We start from the raw sequence: 17,454 nt of genomic DNA, 5'->3' as shown, positions 1-17,454 counted from the left end.
GATATTGGATTTCTCCATATCGCCCAGCTCTACGCAAAAGTACCACAAAGAGCCCAAATAGACACAAAACGACCACAATGAGACACAAAATTACAACAGAGATAGAAAACGACCACAAAAAGATGCTACAAAGAGACACTAAATGACCACAAAGAGGCAAAAAAATGGAGGACATGTGAATCAACCAGTGTGAGTTTCTTGCTCCTACAGGATGTTGGAGGGATCAGGGGCCTTTTACATGTCTGTGTCCAGGGGCCCATTCTCTCAAAAGCTGCCCGTGGCTCTTGGCTATTTGGAACTACAAATAGATGACTGTGCTGCCCTGTTGTCTTGTCATTAAGGAGATGAACATAATATGTACTGTTTCATGATCATTGCTTTTGTGTCTTATCGCACCAACCTGTATTAGTTAGCAATCATTTGGAAGCAACATGCTATATCCTCGTCCCCTTATAACCAGGCTCTGGGTAGCTATGGAAACATTTGAACAACACGTAGCAGAAGCTCATACAGCGGTGTCTCCAGGACTAAGGGAGAGATAGGTACAGTAAACTAAAGCATGAGTACAGTGAAGTATTTAGTGTAGCTGCATAGTTACAGTGACAGACTGCCTCCACATTACAAACAAAAGTATACAAGTACAGTCGTGGTCAAAAGTTTTGAGAATGACACAAATAAAAATTTTACAAAGGTTGCTCCCTCAATTTTTATAATGGCAATTTTCATGTACTCCAGAATGTTATGTAAAGTGTTTAGATGAAATGCAATTAATTGCAAAGTCCCTCCTTTCAAAAGAAATGAACTTAATCTTAACGAAACATTTCCACTGCATTTTTAGCCCTGCCACTAAAGGACCAGCTGACATCATGTCAGTTATTATCTGGTTATTAACACAGGTGAGAGTGGTGATGAGGACCAGGCCTGAGATCACTCTGTCATGCTGCTTGAGTTAGAATAAAGGACTGGAAGCTTTAAAAGGAGGGGGGTGCTTGAAATCATTGTTCTTCTTCTATTAACCATGGTTACCTGCAAAGAAACACCTGCTGTCATCATTGCTTTGCACAAAAAGGGCTTCACAGGCGAAGATATTGCTGCTAGTAAGATTGCACCTAAATCAACCATTTATCAGATTATCAAGAACTTCAAGGAGAGAGGTTCAGTTGTTGTGAAGAAGGCTTCAGGTTGCTCAAGAAAGTCCAGAAAGCGCCAGGACCGCTTCCTAAACTTGATTCAGCTGCGGGACCGGGGCACCCCCAGTGCAGAGCTTGCTCAGGAATGGCAGCCGGGGGTGTGTGAGTGCATCTGCACACACAGCGAGGCGAAGACTTTTGGAGGATGGCCTGGTGTCAAGGTCAGCAAAAAAGCCTCTTCTCTCTAGGAGAAAACATCAGGGACAAATTATTTTTCTGCAATTGCGACAGGGATTTGGACTGCTGAGGACTGGGGCATTTTCTCAGATGAATCCCCTTCTTGATTGTTTGGGGCATGCGGGGAAAAAAGCTTGTCCAGTGAAGACAAGGTTAGCGCTAGCATCAGTCCTCTGTCATGCCAACAGTAAAGCACCCTGAGACCATTCATGTGTGGGGTTGCCATTCAGCCCAGGGTGTGGGCTCATGCCCAATTTTGCCTAAAAATACAGCCGTGATAGTGCTGGAGTATGTGCAGCTTAATAGAGCAGAGTGTGGAAAATGAAGCCTGCTGTACGTTGGCGTGCTGTGGCCTCTCAGCGATCTATTATCTGGAGTACAGAGTGGTTCAAATGTGAAAAGACCTTGCACCTTGTGAAGCTTATTAGAGCTTCAGACCCATCCTGCTGTCATCCATTAAACCCATTTCCTTACCTAAGGAAATCAGCAGGCATTACACTGGTTTCCATGACAACAGTGTTTTCTGATTAAGTCAGATTTGCTCATCTTTAAAGCCCTCATGCCTCTGGGGGATTGTAATAACCATCTCAGTGAGTTCCCCTGTCCCCCTCAGCTCTACTGAGCACTTTAGTGTCTTTCAGTTGGTTGTTTTGGTTTCACTTGGGTTTCTTCTCACCACTCTCAGCAACCTTTGTTTCCCGCCACAGCTAGGGCCGTACGATATGAGGAAAATATGGATATGCGATAAAGTTATTGAATATCATATCAAATCAATATTACTCGCGATAAATAAACAGAAAACAAAGTGTACTCAGTTCTGCGTTTCTGCTGCTGTCAGTATTCTGCTGAAAGACAACAAGAGGAAATATTTCCAACATTCATGTATTGAACAAAATGAGCATTGAATTGAATACAAACTGAATACGGCAGCACTAAAACAATAAAGATTTTCTACTTATATTTTCTTTCAACTAACACAAAGAAATCTGTATCTAGTGTGTCTATCACGATACGTTTCAGCCTTTTGCGAAATGTATATTGCACCAGTTGATATTGCGATGATGATAAAAATGGCATATTGTGTTTTAAGCAAAAATGTTTTGATAAGAATAGAAGTTTTCAGTGTCATTGTACATGTACATGCATTCCTGTTTGTGCAAACATCAGCAAAAGTGCAAAAAAAAGTAAATAAATAAATAAATAAATATTAAAGAGCCTCTAAAAGTCAGTCTAAAGATATATGAAAAGTGACAGAAGAGTTTTGAAAAAGAAAGTAAAGACACAAAATCACCGCAAATACCAGACATTCACTTACACACCCTTAATACCCAAGGAGCCTTAATGCAGTTATGGCTTTTTATTGTCCTAAAACGTCTGCCAGCAGTAGTTCTAGCAGAGTTTCCAGGGTGAGATAGCTCTTTTAGTATGCTCTGTTTTTTTTGAGGCAGTAAAGAAGGGTAAAGATCTTCCAGAGAGGTGAGATGGCAGCCAAAGATCGTCTGGGCGGGGGAGAGGACCCTGTGGAGCCCCTTCCTCTCTGCTAGGCAGCAGCCAAACGCACTCCAAGACGCTACGTCAGGACGCTCTCTGTGGAGCAGCGATAGAAGACGCTAGCAGTGTTTTGGGGAAGGTGGTTCCTCCTGGGGATCCTCAGTCTCTGCTGGGCTGTCTCAGCCACTGCTGTGGTGTTTGCGCACCAGGTAGGGTCCTCCTCTATGTCCACGCCCAGAAACCAGAAGTCAGAGACCCTCTCTGCACCAAGAAAATGTCCATTTAAGTCCTCCAAGCTCCTTGGTTTTGGTTGTGGTAAGAACCAGGTAGTTGTCCGTGCACCACACAGAGATGAGCCCCACTACGGGGGTGTCAACTGCGAATTTAAAGGAGACACATGATGCTTTTCCATGTTTTCCATGTTCTATCTGGTTTAAAAGACTTTATTTGCGATAATGACTGTAGAAATGGCTGCTATATTCTATTATTGTTCCCTGCTAACTTTAGTATCCACATGGCTAACGGCAGTAAACAATGTCATCATGGCTCCCATTGCTAAGTTCTCCCCAATTCCGATTGGTTAGTGTGTGGTTCAGAAGTCTTTATCTGTGCTCTCCGACTGCTTCGTTCCACTACAATCCAACAGAAGCACACTGCTTGTCATGCTTTTGTGTGTTCTGTTTCCTGTTTTATTTTGAAGTCTGTCTTTTCTCCATGGTCTTGTCTGGTTTTACTTCCTGTCTTGTGTTTCCCCTCCTTTTTTGATTGCTCTGCCCAGCCCTGATGAGTTTCACCTGTTTCCCCGGCCCTAGTGTCACCTGTCCCTTGTTTACTCATTACACTCTGTCTTTCCTTTGTCTCTTGTGGGTTCATTTCATTCTGTGTACTGCATGATTTGCTGTTCTGTGGTGTCAGGTATTGTCAGGTATTTTTTTGAGTGGTGTACTGTGTGCACCTGCTCATTCCTGGTGTCCTGGCCTCCAGGCCTACGTGCTTTTGGGACTTCTTTTATTTAATAAACATCAAACTCTGCATTTTGGGTCCAAGCGTCATCTATCCTTGACACTGCTAATTACTTAGTAGCTACATGCTAACGCAACATAGCTGTAATCTTGGCCAATGCTGATCATTTCATCTTAAATTCCGGTCCCATTAGTGCTGGGACATGTCTGGTTGTGTAATACTTGGTTTAGAGGTCTTTATAAGTCCTGCTATTCTCTGTTACAGTAGCTCCAGCTTTAACAACTGAAACTACTGAGTGTAGGCTCCGGAGTTTCCAGGATACACTCTGGCCAATCAGGGCAGACTGGGCTTTTTCGGGAGGGGGTGTTAAAGAGAGAGCTCCGACAGAGCGTGTCATACAGAGGTTGAATACAGGTGCAGCAGCCATGGGCAGTGTGAGGAAAAATAGTGTTTTTTTAACATTAAAGCATAAATGTACTAGTACAAACACAAAAAGCAAGTAGAATCCTGAAAATGCTACATAATGGTTGCCCTTTAATGATGCTGTTAATGGTGTGGGCAGGGGTGCAGTCATGGTGGTACCGGGTGTAGCGTTGGGGGCTCAGCTCACAGCTCTGTAGGGAGCCGGTGCTGAGGGCAAACAGAACAGACAGTAAACCGCACCGGGACACAACCGGGAACAGACGGACGCAGCACCGAACGGCAGACAGACGCAGCAGTGGCCCGCTGCTGAACACAGTGGAACCTGACCCTCCTTAAAACCAGTTTTAAGGTTTTTTGCATCAGGAAAACAAAGCTAAAAAGGAGAGCGAATATTAGATTTCTATTCTCCAGTTGTTCAAAAAGACGATTACAAATGAATGCTTATGTGTCCCTGTCTGCTGGACTGCTAAATTGACAGTTGTTTGCTAACAAGTTAATTATTACAGCTTTGTAAGTTTTTGCTGCACTATGGGTTTATATAAAAATCAATTTCCCTGCACTTTTAGTTTTTAAGGACTTTGCGCTTAAGGCCTGTTGTACTTGGCTTAAAGCTGCTATTCTTGAACATGAACATATTTTTGGCCCAGTATTCTCATTACAGACAAATGCAACTTGGTGCAATTATAAACTAAAGGTCTTTGCAAAACTAAAAATATCTATCTGAAATAAATGCACTTTAACTCACCTTAATTCTTAATACCTTCATGCTCAATGGAAAACATAGTGCTTATTTGGAAAAGTGGAACCGATGTTTTTGGGGAATTTCATTGAAGAACCATTAATAGATATAGTAACCATCTATTTCTATCTCATCCAATCAGTTCCATACTGTACCTGACAAGTCAAGTTACTGTATCACATGTACCAGACCTCACTGTAAAAGCAAAGATATTATACAGGCATAACTACTAGAAATAAACCATAAAGCCTCCACCAGCTCCGGGTCCTGGTCTGATATTGAGAGTGTTAACTCTACTGTATCCATCTAAAGTACTTTTATTTTGAAAAGTACTATGGTTCCTGTTAGTAATATTTTCTTACGAAGGCATGGGGATGGGGGAAGGCATGACCCGCCCTACTCTGCTTCTGATTGGCTTACCCATACCAATCTCACTCCTCATGCCTAAACATAACCAACACCACCAACAAGTGGCAGCCAATCAGATGCAGAGTACGGCGGGTCATGACTTTGACATCCTAAAGAAAACATGTGTCTTCCTGTTGGGCTAATGTGTATTTAGTCTCATGAATATTGTGAATTTATAAATGCTCCATGAATTGGGCCTTGAGACCATTAGTAATGCTTTATGCAAATGCCAGTGTTGCCATTCATCAAGTGTGTTGGTTGAAGAGCTATTTCCAATAGTAAGCTGTTATTTTCTGCATATTTTGAATTTGAGTAGCGATTGCTGAATCTTTAATGGCATCATTAATAGCAAATGAGAGAAGTGTGGCAAATGTTAATGAAATTCATTCATCAAGCATGTTTGAAAACAATTACAGTTAATGTTTTTGTTAATTGAAAGCCTATTACATTTAACTGCTATCAGGCTAAATCCTAATTGTGTTAGCTTTTCTACTTAAAACGATTATGCGTCTGTTTAAGACAGGAAAGATCCAGGCTAGTGTGACACCAAATCAGAAATGGAACCATTAACCCATCATTAACCTCACATGATCGATTGTAAAAGCACTCGCAGGCTCCGTGTCTATCATGTGAAGGTCAGGATAAACATCAAGATGGATTCAGTACATTATTGAACCAAAGCTTTCATTTAATCTACTTTCTTTCTTCCTTTGTCTTCATTCCAGACTTTCTTTTCATTAGCCGGCCTCCAGCACCAGACAAATGTTTCTCTGGGTGGCCCTATGCCTGTCTGCACAGGACATCTGTCATTAGAATGTGCCATGTCGCTCGGAGGGTCACACATACATGCTCTGTTTGATTGCAGATGGATACCCACGAGATGAGATGATTTACAGGTGGAGGAAGAACTCTGTGGAGGCAGCTGACCAAAAGTCCTGGCGTCTCTACCAGTTTGATTTCATGGGCCTGAGAAACACTACAGACATAATAAAGACTACAGCAGGTAGGATCTGGTTGGGACACTTGATTTGTAGAAGTAGTGGCAGAAATCCTTAAATCCTTTGCTTATATGCAAAGAAGTTGTGTTTCAGTTGTCAGAAAACACTAGCAATTAGAAAATGGCTACTGTACTGTAGTATCAATACAGGATTTCCTGCCTAAGTAAGGCTATAAAATAAATCTTAAAACAAATGAGGCAATAAATATGTAAATAAGTCAAGATTAAAGTTGCTATGAGGAACTTTCAGTTAGTTTTGATTCTAGCGGCCCCTTTGGACAAAAGCAATAGTGTTTTCACCACACCGGCTGTCGTAAAGATCTTTTCTAGCACATGCCGGCTGGTGCCATAATGTAATGTCTACGGGAGGAAAGCTTGTATTACCCACTGTAATTTTACTCATTAATAAACGGGAGAAGAAGTTCCAGATGCATCGTTGCATTTCAAGTGTTGCATACGGTAACTTATCCTACTTTGGATGTATCGTGAGCTAAACCGGGTTTCACTGTCACTAGGTCACGAGCCAAAGCATTAAGAGATTGTTGTAGCAACCAACATAATAATAATAATAATAACTTTGATTTATATAGCGCCTTTCATTAAACCCAAGGACGCTTTACACAAGGACAAAAAAAAAAAAAAAACAGCTAACACAAACACGGACTGAAAAGAATTAAAACCTGGGCACTTCAACACTACTACTTCAACAACAGATCATATATTATACACCTAAAATAGAAGTATTTAAAAATGAGTAACGCGCTGTAACATGAACACATAGTGCCATAGAAAGATCAAATTCTCTCTTTGTTTATCCTCATCAGCACAATTATTGTACCAGTGATTCGAGGCGTCTGTCCGTAAAGTTTCTCATCAAGTTGTGCGTTTTCTTTCACACGCACACAGGTGACTATGTGTTGATGACAGTGTACTTTGACCTGAGCAGAAGAATGGGCTACTTCACCATCCAGACTTACATCCCCTGCATTCTCACCGTGGTCCTCTCCTGGGTGTCCTTCTGGATCAAAAAAGACGCCACGCCAGCCAGAACGGCTTTAGGTACTGGGGTTCAATCTGGAACATTGCTTTAAACTTCAGCTGTTAGAGATAAGTGGAAATACTGATGCAGACATCATGTCAAGGTCCTTCTTCTTCGGTTTCCATTTGCACATTTTAATTGTGTTTTGCTTTGAATAGACTACTATTTATCTGTACTGCACGGATGTTTGCTTGTCACTTAACTTGAGTCACTCCATCTGCTCTTTCTGTTTTGTTATACTTTTTCTCTTTTGTGCATGCTCGCTGTTTGTCGTGCACAGTCCTGTGGATCACTTTGGTGAAGGTACATGATTTCATCCAATTTCTTTCCTTTTCTCTGTTTAACATTTTATTTGTTTTTCACATGTTGGAGTGAAGCTGTGTTTGTCCAGGCCTTCACTTAAGGAATTGAAGAGTTTTCTTTTCAAACTGGACCCTATTTTTAATTCATTGGTGTCTAAGTGACTAATGTGAAAAAAACCTTTACCATTGGTCCAGTATTGAGACACACTGTAATCATCAGCCGTGAACCGGGCTGATATTTAAATAATCACTACTTTTAGCGTTTAAGAGAAGCATGTCTCCACCAGACTCCATGTAAAGAATCACTACTTTTAGCTTGTATAGAGCAGCATATCTCCATCAGACTCCATGTAAAGAATCACTACTTTTAGCTTGTATAGAGCAGCATATCTCCACCAGACTCCATGTAAATAATTACTACTTTTAGCTTGCATAGAGCAGCATATCTCCACCAGACTCCATGTAAATAATTACTACTTTTAGCTTGCATAGAGCAGTATATCTCCACCAGACTCCATGTAAATAATCACTACTTTTAGCATGTATAGAGCAGGATATCTCCACCTGCCTCCATGTAAATAATCACTACTTTTAGCGTGTTATACAGCATACTCCACCAGACTCCATGTAAATAATCTCTACTTTTAGCGTGTATAGAGAAGCAGTCTCCACCAGACTCCATGTAAAGAATCACTACTTTTAGCTGTATAGAGCAGCATATCTCCACCAGACTCCATGTAATAATTACTACTTTTGCTTGCATAGAGCAGCATATCTCCACCAGACTCCATGTAAATAATCACTACTTTTGCATGTATAGCAGGATATCTCCACCTGACTCCATGTAAATAATCACTACTTTTAGCATTTGTATAGCAGCATATCTCCACCTGCCTCATGTAAATAATCACTACTTTTGCGTGTATAGAGCAGCAGATCTCCACCTCTCATGTAATAATCACTACTGTTTAGCATGTATAGAGCAGCATATCTCCACCTGACTCCATGTAAATAATCACTATTTTTAGCATGTATAGAGCAGCAGATCTCCACATGTAAATGGGTGAATTAAGAGATCATTTCAACCAGTCAAAAAGTGCTGTTACAGTCATTCCCTGGCTGCAATGACGGTGCTGAGACAGAGTGCAGATGCAGAAGACACCAAAGAACAATCAGAGCAGACTGAGCTTTTTCTGGAGGGGGTTTTAATGAGACAGGCGCTAAAATTGAAGCGTATTAAACGGTGGGTGAATACAGGTATAATCAGACAGACAGTTTGAGGAAAATAATGTGTTTTTTGACCATTAAAGCATGTAAACATGTTCTAGTAGAAACCCCAAAATAACCAATAGTACTACTTTATCTCAGTAGCAAGTTACCCCTTGGGTCCTTAAACATACATTTGACACACCATATACAGAACCTCACAAATGTCCAGTCAGTTAAGATAAATGCCGGATGTTCAAACCGGATGTTCATTCTATTATTTAAGAAAAACTCTTAAATCTGTGCCACGGCATCAGCAAAAGGCAGGTAAGTGTAATCACTGTGTCAAGTAGAAGCTAAAGGAAAAGTGTGAGGTGTCCACCTGAAATAGACGGGGCCAGCTTGTTACCATGGGAACCTCAGTGAAACAGTCACAGATGCTTTTTTTTTCTTATAGGCATCTCTAAAATGCTCATGGATGAGGAGACGGGAGAGAGGAAAGAATGGAATCAGACAGAGAGGCTGGAGGAATAGAGGTTTTTCTCATGTCTGTCAGTCTGAGTGACAACAACATCTGCTGTTGGTCAAAATGACATGTTAGCTTTTAACTTAGCAGCTAAGTGACACTGTTAAGATTTAAATGAGGTTACTTTTACTATGAGGAAAATTACTAAAAGAACAACAGCTGCTAGCATGGCCTGCAGTAACTCCAGGAAATCTTAAAGCTGCCTTAACAATGTATTATTAAGGCAGCTTTAAGAGGCTCTTATTAGGTAGGATAACCATGTTTAACCTTATACAATATGTTACAGTTAAAGCTGAACAACAGAAAATGAACTTTGCTGATTTTGCACATATCCGCAGTTTCAATCAACTGCCATTTGTCTACCCCGGATTTGACTTTTGTGTTGCCATGACGTCACATATTCAGTTTTTCGTTTTGGTTTTACAGCCACTCACTGCTTTCATCAGCCTTTCAGATGCAGCAGGCAGCTGTGTTCAGCAAAACCAACTAACAACGCACTGTACACTAGACACTCAGCACCAAACCAAATATGGCGCTTTCACCAGCTACAGAGCCAGATCTTTCTTTCAAGAGTTGGTGGTGAACAAACACAGAGCTAAAAGAGAGTCACTATTTTACTTTTATTTGTCCAGTGGCCAGAGAGGTGACTTAAAATGAATAATGATGCTTCATGTCTGCTGGACCATTTGCAAACGGGTTAACTTTATCAACTTTATAAGTTTATAATATGTCAATGTTGTGTTGTGTACAGCTTTTTGCACTGCCCACAAGTGGCCCAAAAAAACTTTTAACGCCGTTTTAAGTTGTTTTCTAAAGATAGAGAAAACTTTTAGAATATAAACATTCTTCAATCTCTCTTTGGTAGACCAAAGAAAATGTGTATACATATATAATACATTATTCTGTGCATGAAGGGGTTCCTTCCAGCTTCCAGCAACAGTACACTAGTATTGGTCTCTGCACCTGAGCTTCAAATCAAAATCAAAATCCACTGTAGTCAACAGAGTTTTCATGTAGTCTGCTTACTCTTCTCCAAGACTTTATGAAACGTTTCTTCTCATTCCAGAGTTTAAAGTGATCAAGAAGGATCTCACGACAAACTTTGACTAAAGTCAATTTGGATTTTGCACTCAACAAAAGACGATTTTATATGTTCTTTGTCCACAATGTACTGTACGTGTTTGTTGTAATTCTACATTCAGCTGTGATTCTTCAGTAAAATAAACATCAGGCCGAGGAAATAGTGCAAATATGTCCTTCAACACAGTTAAATACCACAATCTAACCTTGTGGCTCCTGATTATTACCTGTGAGCAGTGCCTAAGGTGAGTTTGTTGTCTCTTGTGTCCTTCAGGTATAACCACAGTGCTGACTATGACTACCCTCAGTAGTGTGGCCAGGACATCTCTACCCAGAGTGTCTTATGTCACTGCCATGGACCTTTTTGTCACTGTCTGCTTCCTGTTTGTCTTTGCTGCTTTGATGGAGTATGCAACATTAAATTACTATTCATACAGTGCTCGAAGACCCAGCTGCATGAAACCTAAAAGAATGGTGAGTTGGCCTTAAATCAGCTTTTCTATACTGTAAGTACATTGAATATTCTTGCTGCAATATTCCTAAAACTCCTAATCCTAATAATGAATTCATAAGTGATGTGAATGATGATCAAATGTAGATAGAAGTGCTGCCCTTACATACAGGATTACTGTCACTTGTTACAGAAGTAGCTTTTCTCTGACAGTGCTTTGGTTTGGTTATCACAGGAAGGAAGTGCGGAAACCTTTCAGGCTTGAGATGAGGAGATGCTGCCATTTATAAGCTCTTCTGATAAGACTGTTACTATTTTAAGGGACACTGCATCAGTCGGAACAAGCTTCCAAGCTTCAACAACAGACGGAAGGCAGTGCGGGCTGTCACCTCGTGCTCTGTGTAGAAACCAAAGCTCTAATCTGAAGTTAGACAGAGACATTCAGGCTCTCTCTGGATATTAGTTTGATTGGTTTTCTTCTAAATCTTGGAAATATGTTTCTGTCTCCGTCAAACTAATTAATATATAATCACAAGCAATTGAGCTGTCCAATTTGCATTAAATTGACCTGATGCAGGGTTTATCTGTGAAAGCTTTGCCGTCTGACCTGCGTGTGCATTTGAGATTTCTGAAGTTGCAATACATATTGAATTTAATTAAATTGTATTTATAGTGTCAACTCATAACAGATGTTATCTCAGGCCACTTTTTAGATAGAGCCGGTCTAGACCACACACTGTAATTTACAATGAACCAACAATTTCCCCCATGAGCAAGCATTTTGTGAACCCAAATGTTTAAAAAATATTTCTTTGCATCCATTTATCCATTTATTGCATTTGTGTCCAGGTTCTAACTTGACTGTATTTTACTTAGCCTAGCTTTTCACGAGCCATTTAATAATAATAATAATGATAATAATAGTCAGGATATCTTAATTTCTGATACATTGATTTTTACCTTTTTTCCCCAACTCTCCTAACCCCCAAGTACAACATCTAATCCCTGTTGTGCCCCTTTAATGTCTGGTATCCCTTTATTTATCTTTAGGTTTTGGGTAAATTTGATTATGTGGCAAGGCTTGATTAAAAATTTGGGAGGTGTAAATCTGGCTGTAGACAAAACAGATGGATGCAAAGATGTAATTTTCATGACTCAGTAACAAGCTTTGTTCATTGGAAATACACTGTTGTTACTGGGAAAACAGACCTATCCAAATTCCTCTAAAAATCCCTTTAAACCACCGGTCCGTACTGGTGGTGAATAAACTACATATTTGATGAGTGAGCCTTAATTAAACTCAAACATCTATTTAAATTCATGTTCTTCTCTATGTCTCTTGTTCTTCTCAGAACTATTCAGTCCTGGATGTGAGACCTCCACACACCATCATCACTCTAAACAACTCCATGTACTGGCAGGACTTTGAGGACACTTGTGTCTACGAGTGTCTGGACGGAAAAGACTGCCAGAGCTTCTTCTGCTGCTTCGAGGAGTGTAAAGGCGGCGGCTGGAGAAAAGGTCGTGTCCACATAGATTTACTTGACCTGGACGCATACTCGCGTGTCTTTTTTCCCACCTCCTTCTTGCTGTTTAACATTGTTTACTGGGTAGGCTATCTCTACCTTTAGCACACTGTTCTGCTGGTGACAGAAAATGGACAGCACAGTTTGACAGAAATCCAAGATTAATTAAAAGGTGACGCCAAATAAACTCTTTCCTGTGCTGTCTGGAGCGGTTACCTGGAGACAAACAGACAGCGTGCATCTGCAGGCCTGTGCCAAGCAGAGATTTCTGCCTCTATGACTTCAGGTATGATAATAGGACACATTACTGATTCCCTTCAATATGCTGTACACAGAGGGAGGACAGGATGGACTGTGTGCTAATGACCATCTAAAGGCAAAGAAGGAAATGTGCTTTGCACTGCAACCCCTAACTTCTCAATCAGGAGGATGACTTGTGTTGTAGGGAATGTACCGGCACGTAATTATCCAGACATCAGTTCAATCCAGTTGATGAAAATCCAAGGACGTTCAAACCATTCTTAGTGCCTTCCTCTGGAGGGGTAGATAATATCTGCTACAGTAATCAGGGAATAATGATTTATATAAAATAGAAGAGCCTGGCTTTGACTGGTTATGGCTGTTCTTATTCAAAGCATTGAGTTACATTTATAAAACAACCATTTGTTGTAACAACAAGATAAAAAATGATTAGGTTTTTATCTCTTCATACTGACTTTAGGCATGACTCATTCCTCCTGCTTGCAACACTACAGTGGCCCTCTACAGTATAAGAAATAAACTGGTTCCCAGGGAAGAGAGTGGTTTGAATAAACCTTACAGCAGAATGAATACTGATACAGTATGTGCTTTGCTTTATTGGCATAATTGTTTATGTTAGTGGATGTGAAGTCAAAGATTTAAATGCTTATTTTAGACAGTGTGCTTGCAGGCACACATCTCTCATCGTTGGGAGAAGGCCCAGACCACCAACACTTTCAATGACATGTTTTTGAAAATACCTTTGCTTTAAGGGAATAGTTTTGGATAATTTAGGAATCGGCTTTCTTACTAAGAGTGAGGAGAGAAACTTGATACCACTCTCACGTCTGTAGCCTTCAGCATGCTGAATAGCAGCTACAGTCTGCAGCCGGTTAGCTTAGCCCCTGTTTTCAGCCTTTATGCTAGTTAACAGCTAGCCTGGCCATGTCTGAAGGTAATATAATTGGCCTGCCACCTCTTTGGATTTTGTACATATTAAACAACATATAATGTGTTATTTACATTACATTACATTTAATTTCTGCGAGTGAGTTTGTACCTGTGGACATTTTCAGGCTAGCCATTAGCCCCTGTTTCTTATCCTTTATGCTAATGTGGCTGCTGCTGCAGCTTCGTATTCATCGTACTGGATGGCCAAATTAAATATAATGGGTGTCATTTGTACATTACTGTAGGCACAAATATGATAATCCCACTCATCAGGATCACTCATCTCTGTTCGGCCGTTGACTTTTATTTGCATGCAATAGACAGTTATATATTACCCTGAAGAAGTTATAATACATTCTGGGATAGAATTATGGTTTTAATAAGGACTGTTTGTATTCTAATTTGATTCTGTGTTTGTATTTGGCATTAGCAACCATTGAATTGCCTTAGTGTAGCCTGCCCAGAGCTGAGATGAACACCAGAATAGATATTTACCTCTTATAATAACCTCATCATGAGGAAGACCTCATTTCAGCGATGGTTACGTCTTTACCTTGGGCAGTATACTTAAGCGGAACTTTTTATATCCCTCTGTTTTCTTTTTATTATATAGGCTACATATGCCAAATATTTCACACATGTGCCCATTTATGTTTTCAGGCACGTATGAACAACACTAATATATTTCATTGCTGCACAAACAGTACAGTACGGTGGTGAAATTCTTATGACATGAAAGAAATATAGTATACATAAAGTTGGCTTTTTAACTGTGGGGTATTTAGCGATGGCCAGGGTTGATGCTGTGTTCACACTGTGGCAGTACGCAGTCGATGGGAAACTGAACGGTCGTCATTTCCAACCGGAGAAGAACAATAAACTCCGCCAGCGCTGGTGGAATGTGCCGCCTCGTGTGCCTGCAGATAAACTGATGCTGAGTGAAAACGGACGCAGCCACGTGTCGAAGCACCTGTGTGTCGCGTCTCAACCAACACAACGTACAGACAGCAGTTCATCTTCTACAGCTGCAAAGATTAACCCATTAGTTGTCAAATATAAAATTATTCGCAAACTAGTTTGATAATCGTTTGAGTCCTTTTTTATTACAATTCTCTGATTCCAGCTTCACAAATTGGAATATTTTCTAGTTTCTTCATATCTCGATGACAGTTAACTGAATATCTTTGAGTTTTGGAAATATTTGAGGACGTCATGTTGGGTTTTGGGAAAAAAACTGATCTGATTTTCAAAACAACTAATCAATTAATTGAGAAAATACTCAACAGATTAATCAACTATGAAAATAATTCGCTGGTTGCAGCAATAGAAATAAAATGAATAGAAAGCCATTTTTGTGTACCATTGTCATGGTAACGTATAAGCTTCCAATAATAAGCCGACTTCTGGCAAGGCGCGGAGCTGAGGTTTTGCACTGACAGACAACACCGGTGTCTGGGTTGCTTTTCTGCGTCGGGGACAGAGAATGAGCCGAACAGCAGGCTGGGTCTAACGCTAGTGGTCCGCTGACCCTCTGCTGCTGGATCCAACTGTCCCTCCTCACTCCCTGCAAGTCTGGAGAACGTCTCTTGAGCTGCATTGGGCGGCTCTCTTCCAAGCAAGCTGCAACACACTGACGCGCATTGTCTCTATGTCAACTAACAACAATCGCCATTTCGTTGTGTATCAATCAAAGGACCACGGGAAACAGTTCGATGGCCTTTCTGTCCCTTTTATTTCTATGGCTGCAGCCCTACTTTTTTGTTCTTTTCTTTGGCAATGTAGTCATTTTTTTAATCCTACCTACTTCATAAGAACTAAAAATGTTAACATGGTATTTTATTGGCCACAATGTAAATGCAAAAGTATTGTTTTATAATCACGTGTATGCTCATTGATTGATTAATTGAATTACTCTGTGGAGCCCAGAGGTTGCAGTGTTCTAACTCCTTTCTGCTGACAGATGAAGGGCGATGCAATAAGTTCTTCTGAGTGGTGCTATGGTTTACAATAACTGTCATTATCATGTTAGAATACAATGTGATTAAAGCTCAAATAACATACACTCTTTGTGGGGCATTTTTGTCTTAACTGACTGAGAGAGGGGAGACATATCTATACGACAGAGACCCCAGGTTGCACCGGGATGCACCCATTTGTTTTTCACCCAAGTTTGTATTGGGAGAATACAAACACAGGGCCCTGGCTGTTGAAATCTCAGTGTTGACTCCCACTGTATCATCAGGCAATAGTGTCTAAAACACAAAGCAGAAAGGGACACTTGAAAGTTCTGGCATCGTTTAACGTAGTAGTAGTAGTAGTTGTAGTTGTAGTTGTAGTAGTTCTTTTGAATAAGACTCAAATGTAAGGTTGAGAGTTATCGTGAACACTGCTCCAGATGGTCTTTGAAAGTTCATTATTATCACATTTTCTGTAGGATGTATGGGATTTACATAGGACAATAATACCATGGTTTATGGTCTAAAAGAGTTAAATAAAAACTGATTTCCCACCGGCTGTCACCACCCCTCTCTACTGTACGTACCCTGTCAAATTGGCTGTTGATTTAGCGTCGTTTTGCCAACATTTTTCTGTATCATCCTTCCAGACGCAGGGAAAGCAAAAGGGGTACACACTGGGCAGGGTTTAGGCTGGGATTTGATCCCAGGCCAGTATGGACATGTGTGTGGCTCCAGACTGAACTGTTGAACCAGGTCTGTGATCCGTGTCATCTGCGCCCAGGATCAGCAGGACTTGTGCAGATGGGGCATCTGAGGGACAGACATTTACACATGAAATGTATCTGTCTGCCAATAACGTGCTATGTAAATCCCTCGCAAAGAAAAGTTGTGTGTTTTTGTGATTCGGAAATCTTTGTCATGTAAATCTTCAGAGTCTTAGTGACGTTGTACAATAACCTCAGTGCAAACACTGCATTAAGTCTAAGCCACATTCAGTATTGTGATGAATAAGCCAAAGACGTGTTTGTGTTACTTTATTCTCTGATAGTTTGAATCATGTTGGAGGGAATTGTTGTGTTTTGGGTTACGACTTCAGTTTTCATGTATTCAGTGCAGTGCTGTCAAGTGCCATTGGACTGAAAACTATGAGCGTACCAGAAATGATGAGCCTAGAAGCACTCTAAGATGGTTTAAGTTATTTGCCAATTCATCCACGGATTGTATTATTTGTGGCAGAAATCTCACTAACTGCTACTGTACGTGCTAAAGAGGAACTTGAAGAGTGTCTCTGCTGCTGTATGCAGAGTGCAGCTTTTCACCAAACTTGTGCTATCTGCAGTGTACTTCAACAGTGGTAAATCATATTTTTGTTGACATGTATTATCTCCTATCTAACTTACTGTATGCATAATACTCAACTTCTGTTTTGTGTTTTCATATTTGTGACTTCAGTGTGACATACGGTAGATATCTCATTACGCAATGGTACAGTCAAGTGCACGTGTTGAGATTGTACTCCTCAACAGCGTGGTGTCCTGTGAGTCGGGTTGTTTTTATAATATTTCTCCTTTTGGCTCCAGTATCTACAATCCATTTCTGATGTCCATGCTATTTTCATACCTATGTTGTTTTTTTTTGAATAAAGTGTTTGTTTTTTATAAATGTACATCAGTGCAGTCAATTTGGCATTTTAAATATCTTGTTTAAATGTATTTTTAAAGCTATAATGCGTCGTTTCTGTGTGTCCCATGAGGAATCCTAAATGACGACAACACTGTCGGCGCATC

At 40.4% G+C, this 17,454-nt stretch overlaps 1 protein-coding gene across 1 annotated transcript in view; it reads left to right on the top strand.

The window, feature by feature from the left end:
* gabrg3 (gamma-aminobutyric acid type A receptor subunit gamma3) overlaps nt 1–17,185 on the top strand; it is a 52,673-nt gene extending 35,488 nt beyond the window's left edge. Inside the window, exons 6-9 of the mRNA XM_032526767.1 lie at nt 6,257–6,394; nt 7,295–7,447; nt 10,816–11,015; nt 12,345–17,185. Of these exons, the coding sequence (XP_032382658.1) occupies nt 6,257–6,394; nt 7,295–7,447; nt 10,816–11,015; nt 12,345–12,623 (770 nt within the window). The 3' untranslated portion in view covers nt 12,624–17,185. The remainder of the gene's footprint in view (nt 1–6,256; nt 6,395–7,294; nt 7,448–10,815; nt 11,016–12,344) is intronic.
* The last annotated feature ends 269 nt before the right edge of the window (nt 17,186–17,454 follow it).

The sequence above is a fragment of the Etheostoma spectabile genome, chromosome 9 (genome assembly GCF_008692095.1).
Source record: "Etheostoma spectabile isolate EspeVRDwgs_2016 chromosome 9, UIUC_Espe_1.0, whole genome shotgun sequence".
NCBI classification, from domain to species: Eukaryota; Metazoa; Chordata; class Actinopteri; order Perciformes; family Percidae; genus Etheostoma; species Etheostoma spectabile.
This window is presented reverse-complemented; position numbering and strand designations above follow the sequence as displayed.